Raw genomic sequence first — 17,371 nt, 5'->3', positions numbered from 1 at the left:
TAAAACTAAACAGGTTGTGAGATAAAAAGTAGAAAAAGTCGACTTCAAAAATTACAATGGACTTTCTACTTACAGTGTCTTCATGTATCTTATTCCGTCTCATATCCTGTCATATCCTAAGAGTAGGCTACAGTAGAGTTTGTCTTGTCTTTTCTGGGAGATTCACTTTAACAAGTGGAAAGTTTGTGTCCTTCTGCGCCATTTTATACATGATGAGCCGTCAGTAATAGGATTATTAAACAAAAACGGTTTCAGGCGCTGGCGTTAACCTTTTTTAATGCCTAATTAGGTTTTGCAAAGAAATAATTAGATTTTGCATCGCGTACATTGCCTATATTTTCAACTGACGCAGAAACAGTTTCATCATTATAAGACCTCCTTGTCGATCACCTAAACAATATACATTCAGTGTCACTGTACACAAGTTGATTTAAAAAATGTGCTGTGATCAAATATTGTACATAAATTAATTACGTTCAACATATGCCCGAAACACCCCTCAGTTGCAATGCAGAGAGCGCCCTCTGTTCGTCAAGATCGTGTATTACTTGATGTTCATCTTCACATCCCAGCCTTAAGGCATAGTATAACGCATAACGCTATAGGAAAAACGATTTAGTTACTTTTCTAAACTCTGTGGATCGCCACCGTGTACTGTAACCACGCACCGGATGAACACGACAATGCACAGATGACCCTTTTAGAAGCATTTACTCCCTGTTGTCACCGTTTCTTGCACACTGTCCTATCGAATGCATGTATCTTTATAGCATACATTCCGGTGCGAGTACCTACTATATCAATATATATTTTTCAAGCTTCAAGCTATTTTGAACCGAAACTCTGCTAAGATCAATAACCCTCATTTCAGAACGCAGTCTAAAGTGTTTTTACTGCTATTCGTTGGCGCCGTGACATCGAGTTCCGATATTGCTTAGTACTGGCCCCATCTAGTGGCCGTCTACAATAAACGCCAGACCGGACATAAATAATTTCATTGAAAGCATGCAAGTGTTGGTTTTGGCAGATTTTGTAACACATATGCACATTCTCGGAGTAACTCGAGAAATATTATGTGACAACCCTTGATTACACTGTGATTAACAGTCACAGCGGGGAGAGATCATACAGATTTCTCGCTGAACCCGTAAAACCAGAAAAGAGTTTCGCTGACTAGCAGAGACGATATCGTTTATTGGATGGAATCACCGAACCATCGATTACGCTAGCTGGCTACAGACGTTTCCCAGGCTTCAGACATACGAACTCAACTCCCCACTACACTCCACTGCCCTCCCAAAACAGAAAGGAAAAACTGCTATGATATTACATATATTAGTTTCCCTCTGAAACGTAATTTAGAGACAAACAAATTAAGGCAGCTGCTGTGCAGAAACATTCTTTATTTCAGCAGATTCGAACCCCCCCCACCCACCAAGCAAACACATCTCAAACGGTGTAAAACATGTAATACTGTTAAATGAAGGAAAATGCTTAAAGATTATTTTGTGGGTGTTAGAGCTTGTGTTACAAATACATCTGTGCTCATTTTCAGCTTTATGCACATACAGAGAGGTAATATAATTGGCTATTTCATCTGGTCATGGTTTATTTTGGCTTTAGGTGACTAGTTCTCCATTATGTTAATCATGCTTTATGAAAACCTAGTTTATATCAGTTCAAGATTATTTTGCTGTAATGTTCACTTGCTGCATCCAAAGTCAGAAATATAGTTCAGCATCTGGTTAAACTACCATTTTTATACCTTTCTTTAAATTATTGCTTCTCGAGTCTTGATTGCTTCTTAAATTTCAGGAAGCCACATCTTGGTTGTTCTCTGTGGCCATCCATGATCCCTTCTCTGGCTAGGATTTTGGGGTTTGGTGGCCCGGTGGTGGCCAGCGCTGGTCAAACTTGCTGAAAAAGTGGGGGTCAGTGAAGGGGCCACCATAGATAATGGTCTGCAGCAAATACACCACCAGCACCACCAGGCAGGAGATCAGAATGAATGGCAGGAAGGGGCGGAGATGGGTCCAAGCCACACCCAAGCCATAGCTCAACCCACCTGTATTCTGATAGTGGGTGGTGTGCCGGGATGAGGAGCTTGGGGAACCTTCTTGAAAGTCAGATGGAGAAAGGGAGGGTGAAGTTAAAGTATCCATGTGTGAGAAAGGGGGACACGTGGGAGAAACAGACAGTCATGCACACATGTGAGATTTTAAAACGTGAAAAGTCCAAAATCCAAACTGCTAAAAAAAACACACTGTTTTGTTAAGAACAGCAACCTGGAGGATTTAGCTGTAAAATATACTCTTACATTACAATAATGACATCCATGTTGCAATTACATATGTCCTTGGATAAATCCTCTCTTCACATTCTTAGTTCATTCCAGGGGTCTTTGGAAGTAGATCCTGTAGTTTAGTGTATGAACTGTCCAGTATTCCCTTTTTATGGGCTAGTTGTCATTCATCTGTAATGTGAAAAGAATGGTACTGTTTTCACATATTTCCTCTCTTTTGGTTCACCATATGTTTTTCAGCTTCTCCACATGTTTTCTGCAGCTGAAGTCTATGCATGAGACCACACGGACTTTGAACAGCACTAATAGACGTATTCTGTGAGCATAAGCTGCATACATGCTAACCAAGGCTCAGGGAAATATGATACACAGGGAGAAGGGAGGGACGGAGCGAAGGAGGGAGTGAGAGGGAAACAGCCAGGGCAAATGAAAATGTGATAAGTCCCATAAATACATTTAGTGGCAAATGACAGGAACATGTGGAGAAGGCAGGCGAAGGGGGACTGAAGAAATGTGACACATTAAATATTCTTTTGGCAAGGGTTTAAATGTATGTGTGTGTACCAACACATCAAACTCTAGTTCTCTCTCTCCCTCCCTCTCTCTTTCATGCATATGCACATGTGTATGCACACTTATAAACACAGACCATGCACACAGATGTAGTGTAGAAAATGTTCTTTAAACATGTAAACATGTTCCTGATACCACTGAAACACCCCATGCCAATCCTAGAGGAGTGTAACATTAGCTATGGCATGTGAGGTCAACTCTGTAACTTTAGAGATTTACTCTCTCTCACTCTCTCTCTCTTTCTCACTGTGTGTGTGTGTGAATGTGTGGGAGGGGGCTTCACTGTGTGATCTGTCTCTCTCGCTTTCTCAGTCTCTCTATATCCCAGATCTAGACAGTGCATATATATTGCTTATTTCATCAGTTTAATGAAATCTTTTAATCATTTAAATGATTTTATCATTTAATAATCCTTTTGGTGGATTATTTTATCATTTTATGTAAGTTCTCTATCTTTTCTATTTAAATACATTTTTGTTATTTTTTTATTAGTAAAGCATGTTGCCTTGCCTTGTGAAAGAAACATGCAATGTGTGTGTGTGTGTGTGAGACCCTTCTTTGAGCCTTGCTCTGATGATCATCTGCTTGCTCTGATGTTGACTGTTTCCTGCTCTGGGAGCTCACCCAAGCATTGAGCAATGGTTATGATTCTTTCTCCCACATACTTTTAAAGTATTGCTTCAGCTCTGGATACATCTGCAATCAGGGTTCTGTTGAGTCTGGAAGGTTTTTTTTTGTTTTTTTTTTGAAAAAAAGGACATTTCCTGTTTTGGCTTTAATCTTAGTATATCAGACTTGAGGGCCCATTGTCTTGCTTCCAAAGACAGGCACCATCTTAGAGCTGAAGAGTATGCCAGTTTGTTGTTTTGGTCACATCCACAACATCCATGATGTGAATCTTCCATTCCACCACATCCCAGAGGTTCTCTACTGGATTGATATCTGGTGACTGTGGAGACCATTTGAGTACTAACTCATTGTGATATTCAAAAAGCTAGTTTGAGATGATTAGTGCTTTGTGACATGGTGTGTTATCCTGCTAGAAGTAGAATATGGGTATGCTGTGGTCATAAAGGGATGGACATGGTCAACAACTGTACTCAGGTAGGCTGTGATGTTTAAATGATGCTCAATTGTTATTAAGGAGCCCAGTGTGTCAAGAAAAAATCCCACACATCATAACACTGCCATCAGCATTCTAAACTATTGATACATGGCAAGATGAATCCATGCTTTTATGTTGTTTACATGCTACAATTTGAATATTGGAGAAGAAAGATATCTGTATTTGAAAATCAGTAGATCAGCAAATTCTGAAATACACAGACAAGCCTGTCTATCACCAATCAACATGTCACATTCAAAGTCACTTAAATCACCTTTCTTCCCAATTTTGATACTTGGTTTGAACATCAGCAGGTTGCCTTGACCACACGCCTAAATGCATTGAGTTGCTGCCATGTGATTGGCTATGATTGGCTGATTTGTTTGGATCCAATGATATGGTGATAAAAGTGCACTGAGCATGCTTGAGCAGTGTCAGTGGGGCTGGGTATGGCCTTAGGCACTATGGAGGCCAGTTTATGTTCAAAGAAGTGTAGCTTTGTTTAAAAGTGAGCTTAGAGTGGGGTGAGGCCTTGCTCTTGAAATTTCTGGAGGTGTCGTTGGCTAAATTCAATGAAACAAAGATGAAGAGAAGTGCTTATCTGAAGCCTCCTGAGAAAAGCTCACAATGTCGTGGTTGCTGGAATGAAGAGAGTAGGTAGGGAACTATGTGAAGCTCTAATGGATTGGCATAGGATATTTTGACATCTTATCCTGTACAATTATATGTATGATTGTTTTAATGACCAGTTGAACAGGTGTACCTAATAAAGTGCCTTGTGAAGGTATGGTGTTCTAAAAGACCTCTAAGCACCTGTTATAGCTTTACATTGCATTGCTTTTCCACACACTAAACAGCAATCTGCATATAAATTACTGATAGACCAGTCATTATCTCTCTCTCTCTCTTTCCCAAGTTACTTATTATATTAATTGGGCCTATTTTCACATTTATTTATGAGTGTGGCAAATGTGTATAATTACATATACACAACCTGTTTAGGACCAGAAAAACAATTTGCAAAATCTAACACAACAGTAAACAATAAGCTATAAGTTAAGCAGCTAAGAAGCTTGCAAAAGTATTCAAAACAAAATGTATTCACCCCAAAAATAATTAATACTGTGGAAAAAAGCATATAGCTATTTTAATACTTGAATCTGGAATTCACTAAATTGAGGTCTCAGTTTCTAGGTCTCTATTCACTCCATTGTCATTTTGATCAGTCTCCATCTTTGTCTCGCTGTCTTCTTCTGTCGGTGCTCTCTTGTCATCAGGACTACCTTCTCCTTCTCTAGTCTCCTCATCTATGACACCTCCCTTCACCACTCCCTTCTCCTCTTCCGGTTCTTCTCTTTCTCTGCTGCCTCTGTCTTTGGTCTCAACCTGACTCTTGCCTTCCTCTGCCTTTTCCCTCTCCTTCTTCTCTCGCTCTATTTTTGAAAGGTGCTGGCAGAGGGACTGAACATAGGTGAATACACTAAAAGGGTCTGGCTTGTTCCCCATTAGTAACATATCTGATACGTCCAGGAGGGGGCAGCAGCCAGCTAGTGATCTGATAGAGAGAAAAAGAGAGCGACAGAGAGACAAAGAGAGTAAGAAATAATTATTAAACTCTTTACAGTCATACAAGAGAGGGAAAGAAATGAACTCAGATGTTTACTTTTTTGCTTTTGTATGTGATACCCCTATTGTGAGACATGCAAGCCAATGGACACATGGATTTGTGAGTTCGTTTGTTCTTTGGACCAAATTCACACATACTCTGCTGTGGTGAAGGCTAGTGTGAAGTTCCTCTCTCGCTCGCTGGCTTTGAGGGAGGAGAAGTCAAACGCAGAGGGAAAGAAGCGATGCACAAGGGCACAGAAGGCCAGGCCATCGCTCCAGGAGGATGAGAAGTTCTCTATGGAAACTCCCTGGAGACGCACAGTCACAGACAATGGCACGCTTTAAACACAACACTTTTTTTTTTTATAGGCTAATGTAATGTAATGTAATTTTTAGAATGACAGTATGGTGGAATCAAAACCACACTCAAGACTAAAATTACTCCCAAATGCAACATGCCTCATGAGGAATTCTACAACCAAACTAATTCATTTACCTCAGGAAACATAAAAAGTTCCTGTAGCTTTGAAATACACACATACAGGTATGCACCGAGTGAGTTTTCTACCAGTATATTAAAAGCAAGGGTGGCATGTCAAAACTTTCAAAAGGCCACATACATCTTATTTTTGTGTACTGAATATCTAGGTGTTGCAGTTTTGCTGTTTTGATTTTTCCCAAATTCCGTCCTCACCTCATAGCCCCGTGTTTTGTTGCTACACCAGTGTAGGATTTTCTGTTTGATTGAGGCCCCGGCAGACACACCAACAGATGTCTTCTGTAACTTAAAATTTCGGACTCCTGGAGTCCTAGAACAAGCCAACACAATCTGTATTTATGTTTGATAAATACAGACACATTACACACACTGAAACCACACCACCACCCACTGAACAAAAAGAAAGTACAACATACATATGTTACTGCACACACTCATTTCATTACATCCAAACCAGCATGCATGGTGATGAAGATGACTAATGAAAGATGCAACAACAACAACAATAATAATAATTAGGGGATATTGAGTGCAATAGCATAATTAAGCCCTCAATCTGCATGTCTTATAGCTACTTTACAGGAAAGGATATTAACATCATCTAATTTAATCTATATACGTCAATGATATATAAACGTCATTGAAACATATTATTTTTCTGCAAGGGGCTCATCAATAATTGAGCAGCCCTACAAAAGAACAGGCTCATAAATAACATGGATGAGGGTTTCAAGCTTGTGGATGAATATTGTGAGCATGCCGATAAAAACATAATGATCCTGCTAATGGATGCGGCAATGACGCAGTTGTTGTTTTGGCCTGATGACGAGGATGAGCAGGATGACTCACTGATCTTGCTGAAACTTTGCCATTGCATCTCTCCTGGCTGAGGGCCGGCTGCCCCGTTGGCGAGACGAAGCCTGCACTGGAAGTCTTGGGACAGAGGAGGGTGGAGGAGCAGCTCCTCTCTTTCCTTTCGTCTGTTCTTGTTGATCTCTGTTCTTCTCTTTGGTTATGTTGGCCTCTCCTTTCTCGTTGGCCTGCACTTCTTCATTGGCTGTCTGCTGGACCAAGCATGTAGGTTCCTCCTTTTTCTCCTGTCCAGGTGTCTCTTTGATTTTCTCTTTGTTATGCGGCTGTTCATCATGCGTGGGGATGGTTTCAGCATTACTGCCCTCCTTCACCTCTTCTTGGGCAACAGCAAGCTCTCTGACCTTTTCCACTTTGTCTTTCTTTAGCTGATTACCCACTTCTTCATCTGGATGTTCACTGCTTTCACTCTCATTTTTCTTCTCATCTATCGCAGACTCTTTTGCTCCATCATTGCTTTCATCGGCATCAATCTCACTGACTTTAGCATGGCCACCTTCTGTGTTGATGGCTCTGCTGATATCTCCACTGTCCTTGCAGCTCTCACTGGTTCCAATTTGGGGATTTGGCACCTCCTCTCCGTTCTCATTATTCTGACCCCTACTCTCATTGGTCATGCCCACAGACTCAGGGTCACTCTTAACATGGCTCTCATCATCTGGCAATTCTTCTGTGATTTTCTGTGAAGCACACATCAAAGTAGTGACATGTGTTCTTACACAAGAATACCAAATTTCCTAGAATTGCTAACTATACTAGGACCAATAGTGTTATATTTGTATTCTTAAAGTCTTTGATATTGACAAAGTCAATATTGCGTGTGTGTGTGTGTGTGTGTGTAGTGTGTTTTGCTGATAGAACTCCAAATGCTGGTGGTGCTAATGAGTAATGGTTCCAGGTGTCACATAAGGTCATGACCCATTATTGTAAAAGAGCCAGAGACATTCCTCTGTGTAAGCAGGTGTATATATTTGTATGTGTGTGCATGTGGGTGGGTAGGTGTGTGTGTGTGTGTGTGTGTGTGTGTATGTGTGTGTGTGAAAGCATGCACATGAATATATACTAAATAAATAGACAATAGAGTGCACAATTGGTACACTTGATTTCTAGTATTTGGACATGTTGAAGAGACATGCAATATACTGAAAATATTAATTGTGCGACAGACTTTAAAACACCTTAAAAAACACAAAGCTACACATTGTTTTCCTGGCTTACCCACATGAATTCCACTTAAATACAGTTTATATGGCCTTGCATATTAATCTTTAAGACTGAAATAAATAAATGTCAGAAATCATTCTTATCATCCACGCCTAATAAACATTGCATCTCAAAACTGGTGATATTCTCACCTTATCCTGTATTTCCTCTGCAACACTGACCATCGTAGAATCTTCCATTGGTCTTGTACAATAAAAAGCCCCAAATAATAGCTAGCTCTTTCTCTGTCTTTTTTGCTCTCTTCTTCCACTCTTTCTACTCTGTCTTTGCTCAAATTTCCCTGTCTGTCTCTCTCTCCCCCTCTTTCTCTCTGACCTTTAGAACAACGCATGATACAGAAATAGGCAGTGTGGTGTTGGTAATACTGGCTCAGTCAGACCCTCAACAGCTGCTACTACTGGAAACCAAGTAACAACAGTATACAACACACACACACACACACACACACACACACAGTTACAAGTTACATATATATCTTGAAGTACAAACAGAAACACTTTGAAAAACAAACAAAAATCTAATACATAATGCTATCATTTCAGACCCCATTTCTTGAAACAGAAACTATAGAGCATTGTTTTCTCTGGTGTTATTTTGCAAAATTTTGAAAACTACATATCCATATTACATTTTTGGAAATAATGTTGCTAGTCATAAGTTCCTAACTTCTGCTCTACAGAAATGTGCAATAATCTTTATGTTAGTGGTGCTGGGCCCTGAGTTTCTACAATTAGATTTGCTGAATCAGAAAATTGCGTACTTTTAGATGTTGGTGTGTTTAAAAATTCTTCATAATAATGTTGCTTATTTAACTTCCAAATACACAAAGGCAGACCGAGTTGCTCAACTAAAAAAAAAAAAAAAAACTTAGCCAATGAATGTTAGCCTACCCCCTCTCTTTATCTGACACATATGTAGCTACATTCCCATTTAACCTCTAATAGTGCATCTTCTCCTTCATCCCAAAGCAGATCGGTTTAAAAATAAACTCCTATCTTTCCTCTCTTGGTCCTATTATCTTTTAAATACTCCCCCTGCTCTTATTTGATTCCTCTTTCCCCTCCTCAGTGCATGGAAATGTCAACCTGTTTGACTGGTGAACATCTAAGCCTATTTCAAATCTTCTGTTCATTGCTTTGTGAAGAAGAAGAGAGAGAAAAGGCATGTATTCTGGATTTTATATTTATGCCAATGCAATGGTATAATGTTCCAATGACACAGGACAATGCCTCTTGAATTGTCTTCTCTAATTTAACTTGTAAGCAGATGTAAGCCTAATGTTTTCAATGCCTCTATAGCGCCACATACTTTGAAAAAACTTAAAAACTCATTCAAAATGAGCACTTCCTTGCTTCACGCAAGGAGGGTAGGCTGTGAAATAACTCACTCATGCTATCAGAAAACTGAGGTTATGTCCATAACATGAAGTTCTTTTTCAAGCATTTATTTTGATATCTCAGTATGGGATATGCCAATTCCCGTATTGCCAGACATGATCATTTAGGGACTGTGATGGAGACTGTTACTGAGGAAGGAAAAGTGGGTGCTCTGTTTGCTGTGCCAAAGAGCTGGCTATTTAGTCTGGTGGTTGGGGCATGTGTTTGCTCCCTGTAGGACCTGAGCTTGAGACTGGGTGTAGTTGCTTCCCTCAAAGTTTGTTACAGGGACATTACAGTCCCTACCCTCCAGATGCACCTAGAGTAGGCACAGTAACATCCAGCCTATAAAACCTCATAAAAGTGTGAGATGAGGCCGAACAATCTACTGCACAAATGCCCTGAATAGAGACACCCTGGAACAGGAGCTCAGGATGCTGCCATCCTCATAGCAGATTATGCACGCAAGCCATCTTGGGACTGCATGCCCTTTCTGGTGTTAGCCAGAGCTATAGCTTCCACTATCCAGTGGGACGAGTGCTGGATAGTTATTGGCTTACCAGTGTGAGGTTTTTTCCAAGATATAAACAGACGATCAGGCTTCCTAGATACCTCTGTCCTGTTTATGTAAGAGCACAGTGAGAACAACGTACACCGCATATGCAACCATTCCTACTCTTCAGAAGTAAATTATTGGTGACAGAAAGTTGTGAATGCAAGTGGGAGGCAGGCTGTTGACGAATCAAAAATATGGTGGATAAATGTGGAGTTAGCCTTTAATACGATCTCCTGATCCACTAGAGCGAATTGGGTGCACGTTGAATGTACTGAAAATGCAGGACTGTCACTAACCTGTTTCGCTGATGACAATGCCAGCAACAGGGCTGTCTTCAGCAACAATATCTTGAGTTCCACATTATGAAGGAGTTTTAAAGGGGGATATGATAGAGCCTCCAGAACCAATGATAGATTTCATGAGGCAGTGATAGATTCATAGACAGAGTCATGAGGTGGGGCTGCCCTGCATTCGTTGCACGAAGGCCAAGAGATGGCAGCCAAATACACTTAAAGGTAGAAAGGTCTTGTTTGTCTCCAAAAGTTCCTCTAAGAATGACAAAATGACTAGGACTTAACACATTAAGGGACCTGTCTGTGATTTTGCACACCACTCATCAAAACCTCACCACTTACAGTATGTTCATAAAGATTTTGAGTAGATGAGGCTCTGGCACTTTGAATATTAGTTATCACGTTATCTGGAATCCCAGCTGAAGTTAGGTTGAACCATTCCTCTTCCAAATCCAAAGATGAAGATAAAAAATTTCTCCTTGCACCTATGGAAGAAGATCTCCACACAGAGGGAGAGATTATGGCTGTCCATACACTACCTGAATTATCTCGGCTATCTAGCACTTCTCGCCAATTGAAGACTATCAGAATAAGACCTTCTTCTAGCACTCAGGCCAAGGTTTGGGAGATCAAGGCTAGTGGTTGAAACACGTACATATGAGTATGCAGCCACTGATCTGCTAGAAAATCCTTATCCTTTCCACAGATAACAGATGCCTTGAATGAACTGAGTCCAGTGTCAGTTCTGGACCAGCGCAATAGCTGTTTTTACAAACACCCAAGGGCCCTGTGAATGTTTAAACAGGAGAACAAAATATTCTTAGATCATGTTCTGAAAGATGAATCTCAGAAACTGTCTGTGATAGAGGTAAATGGGGATGTAAAATGTGTCTTCTAAGTCGACGGAGGTGAACCAATGGTCTTGTCGTACAGAACACAGAAGAGCTGCATAAAATTCTTAACTTAAATGTTCTGAGGTGCCTGTTCAGTGCACATAACCCCCCTTCCTTTTTTGAACCAAGAAATACCTCAAAACCATACATTTGTACATACAATTTTTCCTGTGATGCTTATATTTTAAAAAAGTGACTTAGCTAGTTAGCTAGATTCAAGTTCAAGTTTGACAAATAAACCAAACTTGAACTTGAAAAGTGACTATTAGCTAGTTAGCTAGATTACAGAAGAAATAACCCAACATAACAGTTCCAAAATCTAAAAGACTGAAACGAAAAAAAGTCTATAAACGTGTAATCAACGTTTTGGTTTTTTTTTCCAGTAATGGCTCAAGATTCATGACATGGGACAAGGTTCATGAAAAATATGTTGTAGCTAGCTGACGTATATCTTGACGTGACATGAGTTTTGCTACGTGATCTACAATTATCTACAATAATATAGAGGAGTGGTTTTGCTGTTAACTTTATCACCACTAATATGTGGATAACAGTAAAGAGTAAACTGACAAGGATTTGCCCATATCTTGCTAATAACACATGCTTATTTTAACCCAAACTCCCACCTTTCTCACATTCGAAATATACTGGGAAAATGGGTTGAACAGATTTCTCTTAATTAGCTTTTCAGATCGACATAGCTACAAACTCGTTTGATTTTAGTAACCCTACAGAACCTAAGACAGCTCTAGGCTAGACCAAACAAAATTGACCGCAACAGGATTATTGGCTAGCAAAATCATATTGATCTTTGGAGAGCTCCTGGGGGTTAGTTTCTTTCCTAAATGACGAAGTGTTTGTACACGACAGTAATGGTACTTCTTTGGTGCCGAGTGACGTTTTGCGATCGCCTGATTCATGGCAGTACACTGTAAAATTGTGCGCCACAGCGTTTACCAAAAAAAAGGGGTCACGTTTCAGTCTTAATGCATTAGAAGCGCAGCAACCTAGCGGCAGTGCGTCGCCTCTCACCAGAAAAACGAGACATTTCCATTGACACGTCCAGGATCGCTGTAGTCGGGTTGGTCAAAAGAACGATTTCCTTTTCTCTTCACTAATATACATAAACAAAGACAAAGAATAGGTTTACTGCACTAACAAAAGATAGGGGGTACATTGTATTTGGCTAGAAAGAAAGGTGAGCCAAATGTAAATAGCCGAAACAAGAAAAGGAAATGTTTGTTATATCCGTGAATTGCTGTGCACTTGAGTAACGGAAAAAGGTGCTTACGGCGCAGAATCTACCACTACGCCTTTACGCCGACGTGATTTTACTCTTCAGGAGTCTATAGAGGCATCGAGTTTAAAACTGAACAGACGCTGGAAGTAGATCCTATACCGTGCACGCAAGATGAATGTTCAACGTATCAGGACGGAAATATATATACATTTGGACGAATGTTTAACACAAACAAAATGTAATGAATAACTGTCATTTTAAATGTGTTATGACGTCAAAAATATTTTAAATATTTGGTATGTGTCCAATTTAGCACACAGCCTTGTTTAAATTATAGTAAAATGGTGATTGAGTAGATATTCGAAGAAATAGCCAGTATGCTATGTTTGTTAGGACAGTATTAGTGAAGTGACTTGTTTCGGAGATTGCTTTTTACCTTTTCAAAAGGAAAGTGTTACATTTAGGCCTTTTACATATAGCCTGCGGTTATTTACATGCAACGATCGTGCTAAACTGGAACATTGCATTATTCTGATCATGTTAGACTGGTTTACCACGTTTGGCACTTGTGTTGGTAGCACACAGATAGGGACAATATACCTAAAACATACAACTTGATTTTTTAAACAGATGACCGTATGCCTGCGTCTGAGGTCAGAGTAAAGTCAACAATGTTTTCTTATATTTTTGTACAATGTGCGGTGACTGATGTCTAATCATGCGTCTAATCATTTCTAATCAGCGTCTCCTTTTAAGTTAATAGGTGGAGCTTAGCTAGGCACTGTGTGCTGTGGCACTGAAATTACACTTAACTTTAAGACAAAGATGAAAACTTATAAGTTGGTAACCAAGGACTGACAGACAGAATTCACTGCCCTATAGTACAAGAGATTCTTGGCCTTTGGTCAGTCTTTGGATATTATTAAAGGTATTAGATCCCGAGGTTATTGAGCATAGACAAAAAGTAAAACATCTTTCTATTTAAGATAAACTACTATATATATATATATATATATATATATATATATATATATATATATATATATATATATAAAATTAATTACTATATAGTATTAATTACTTAAAGTATTAAGTATTATATTAAATTAACATTTAACATAGCTGGACACACCTAAAGCAGAAATCTTTTGGTGGTCTTGTGAGCAGTGTGAAAGTGCAATTAGATATATATATATATATAGTATTAATTACTATATATTATTAATTACTTAAAGTATTAAGTATTATGTTAAATTAACATTTAACATAGCTGGACACACCTAAAGCAGAAATCTTTTGGTGGTCTAGTGAGCAGTGTGAAAGTGCAATTAGGTCTGATCTTATTTTGAGCATGTTGCATCACATCAGATAGAAATCCATGAATAATAGAGGAACCATGTTTTTTGCTAGGTGTAATTCACATTCTAAAGAGGGAAGGACCATAGACATTACTGAAGAAGCAAGTTTTGCAAGCATAAATGTACTCTGTTTGTTTGTATGTGTCTGTGTGCATGTGTGTTTATTTTACCCTGTAGGTACTTATCCTTTTGACTATGTCCAAGAATGGAAATTGGTGTGGATGAATGTTTAACTTAAAAATGTACCTGTCTCCAAATTATAATTACAAATTATTTGGAAGAAGTCATTTTAATGCACAACTACCTGTAGGTTATGGGAATATGCAATAACCAATCTTGTAAAGTTCTTAATTACTAAAATAACTTGCTTTGTCAAGTTTAGGATAATACAGGTTTATTATTTAGGGTAATGCAAAATATACAAGCTAATTAGTTACACATTACAATTGGATAGGTATTTTAATAAGGCTATACAAGTGATAATGTAAATAACAGAAAAATGCAAAGTTCATGCATGCTGCTGCAGGGCAGATTGAATAAAATCCACCCTGACCACGTGGCTAATGCTTTCCTTTTATACCCGTTGAGCAGTATAAACATAACATTGTTAAAGTTAACAAGGAGTGATCAGATGAGTGGAATTAGGTAAACAGTAAGATAATAATAATCACAAAAATAAGTAATGTCTTACTCCGTATGATCTGGAAAAAGTCAACCATGCTTAATTTACAATTACATTTACTGCATTTAGCAGACACTCTTATTTAGTGTGATTTAGAAAAGTGCTTTGTCATTTACTCATAGAATACATCCTAATCAGTACAGTAGGTTAGAGTCTAATATACCAATGAACTAGAATACTGTTGAAATACAGGGATCAATGCTGATGCCTAGAGGTGCAAAATACATAAGTTCTATCTCAGACAACGATAAGTGCAATAACAATAAGTACTAGAGTTTGTTAGTCAACATCACTGTAATAAACAATACCCTACAATAAGTACTAGTTTCAGTTACTCAACATAGGAACAGAGTCAGTGGTTATTTAAATATTCCACAAATAGATGGGTCTTCAGTCTGTGTTTGAAGACTGCAAGGGACTCTGCTGTCCAGACATCAAGTGGAAGTTCATTCCACTATCTAGGAGCTAGGACAGAGAACAGTCTCAATGTTTGCCTTCCATGAGACCATTTCAAGATGAGCCATACTTGAGGTTCAAAGTACTCGAGGTACAGATCAGGCAATGACATCATGTATGGAGGGGCTGGTCCATTTTTGGCTTTGCAGGCAAGCATCAGTGTAGCAGTGGAGTGACATGTGAACTTTGGAAGATTGAAGACCAGTCATGCTGCTGCATTCTGGACAAATTGTAGAGGTCTGATGGCTCTTAGAGGAAGACCAGTGAGTAGTAAATTGCAGTAGTCTATCTTTGAGATTACAAGCGACTGCACAAGTACCTGGGTAGCTTCCTGAGAGAGAATCTGCAAGACTGGGTCAGATTAGAAACTTGAGTTGAGAGCCACAAGTGGTTGTCCAAAATTATGACCAGATAATATAATATATCCTGGATTATTGGGGATTAACCAGTCATTGCTTGCAACTCCACAGATGGTCCACAATGCATTGGTTTGACTGCAATGTGATGTAAAGAGGATTATGTTACCCCAATTTTAAAATCCTCCCTCCACTGATTTCCAGTTCAAGTTAGTATTCACCATAAAGATTAATTGCTTGTTTCTAAAGAACTAAATGGACTGACGCCTCCTTAGATCACAGTTATGCTTTGGGTACACCCTGTGTCTAGACGCTTAAGGTTATCCTTACAGTTTCACCTGACTGTTGTTTAAGCTTGGCTAAAGATGAAGGAGGATTGTGCCTTCATATGTTGCTGGGCCAAGGTTCTAAAATAGTCTAGCTAATCACCCCAGACATGCCCATTGGTGTGCCTTATTAAATCAAAGCATAAAACTTTAAATTTTTATTATTAAAAAAATTTTGTTTTAATTTTTGGAAATTATTAAACACATTGCAAATGAGAGAACCTTTACACATACACTGTGTGTGTGTGTGTGTGTGTGTGTGTGTGTGTGTGTGTGTGTGTGTGTGTGTGTGTGAGCATGCACGCACATATACAGTTGTAGCCAAAAGTTTTAAGACTGACGCAAATTTTGGTTTTCACAGAGTTGGTTTGGTTTTCCTTTTGTCAGATGTTTATATGGTATAGTATGGTATAGTACAATTATAAAAATTTAATTCCAGTTTTAGCTGGCAGTGGTATCTCAGTGGTTAAGGTATTTGATTTATAAGCAGAAGGTTGCTGGTTCAAGTCCTACCACCACAAAATTACCACTGCTGGGCGCCTGAGCAAGGCCCTTAACTCTCAGTTGCTCAAATTGTACTCAGATATACTTGTAAGTTGCTTTGGATAAAAGTGTCAGGTAAATGTTTAAGCAAATACTTAATATTACCTAATCAGTGCTTGGAGTTGATCACAGATGGACCACAGGTTCTCAAAATTGAGATCTGGGGAGTTTCCTGGCCATGGACCCAAAATTTTGATGTTTTGTTCACTGAGCCCCTTGGTTATCACTTTTGCCTTGTGACACGTTGCTCTGTCATGCTGGAAAAAGTATTGTTCATGACCAGATTGCTCCTGCATCATTGGGAGAAGTTGCTCTTGGAGGATGTTTTGATACCATTCCCTATTCATGGCAGTGTTCTCAGGCAAAATTTTGAGCAGATGAAATGGTCTTCAGGACTCATGGTATCTTTCACTTTTTCTTCTCCGGACAATCATTTGTCAAGATGTCCCAAACAATCTGAAGGGGGCTTCATCAGCGAGAACTTTATTGCAGTCCTCTGCAGTCCAATCCCTATACTTCCTGCAGAATGTCAGTCTGTCCTTGATGTTTTTCTTGGAGAGAAGTGGCTTCATGACTGCCCTTCTTGACACCAAGCCATGCTCCAAAAGCTTTTTCCTCACTGTGCATGCAGATGCACTCACACCTGCCTTCTGTCATTCCTGAGCAAGCTCTGCACTGGTGTTGACCCAATCCCATAGCTGCAACCTCTTTAGGAGATGGTCCTGGCACTTGCTTGACACACACTGCAATTGAACCTCTCTCCTTGATGATTCTTGATGATTCGATCATCACTGAAGATCACTGAAATTATGTTAGCAGGCCATTTTGTGGTAGGGCTGAAATGCAGTGGCTGGACTGCAGTAATTTTTGTGATTAAGTTAATTTTCATGACAAGGAATGACTGCAATTAATTGCAATTCATCTGATCACTCTTCACAGTCTAGAGTGAATGCAAATTGCCACCATAAAAACACCATAAAACCAAAATTTGTGCTAGTCTCAAAACTTTTGGCCACAACTGTAAATGTCTAAGTGGTTATGCCTGTGTGTATGTATATATATGTATGAAATAGTCTAGTACAGAGAACAACTGTAATAGATTTTTCTTACA

General features: G+C 39.1%; 2 protein-coding genes across 3 annotated transcripts in view; one reads left to right on the top strand and one right to left on the bottom strand.

The window, feature by feature from the left end:
- Positions 1-3,170: 3,170 nt before the first annotated feature.
- The window catches only part of slc43a3b (solute carrier family 43 member 3b), a 25,485-nt gene continuing 11,284 nt past the window's right edge, over positions 3,171-17,371 (top strand). Inside the window, exon 1 of one of the 2 annotated variants that reach the window (XM_027002077.2) lies at positions 3,171-3,315. The gene's annotated coding sequence lies outside the window, so the exon portion shown is untranslated. Of the gene's footprint in view, positions 3,316-12,280; positions 12,381-17,371 lie in introns of those variants that run through there. The other variant, XM_027002078.2, reaches the window with a different exon arrangement.
- On the bottom strand, positions 5,104-8,460 carry smtnl1 (smoothelin-like 1). Its single transcript, XM_027002083.2, has 5 exons — positions 8,313-8,460; positions 6,937-7,637; positions 6,283-6,397; positions 5,745-5,896; positions 5,104-5,535 (listed from the first exon to the last, which is right to left on the bottom strand). The coding sequence occupies exons 1-5, from the start codon at positions 8,358-8,360 to the stop codon at positions 5,151-5,153; spliced, it is 1,401 nt and encodes a 466-aa protein (XP_026857884.2). The 5' UTR covers positions 8,361-8,460; the 3' UTR covers positions 5,104-5,150.

Source organism: Electrophorus electricus, chromosome 12 (genome assembly GCF_013358815.1).
Source record: "Electrophorus electricus isolate fEleEle1 chromosome 12, fEleEle1.pri, whole genome shotgun sequence".
NCBI classification, from domain to species: Eukaryota; Metazoa; Chordata; class Actinopteri; order Gymnotiformes; family Gymnotidae; genus Electrophorus; species Electrophorus electricus.
This window is presented reverse-complemented; position numbering and strand designations above follow the sequence as displayed.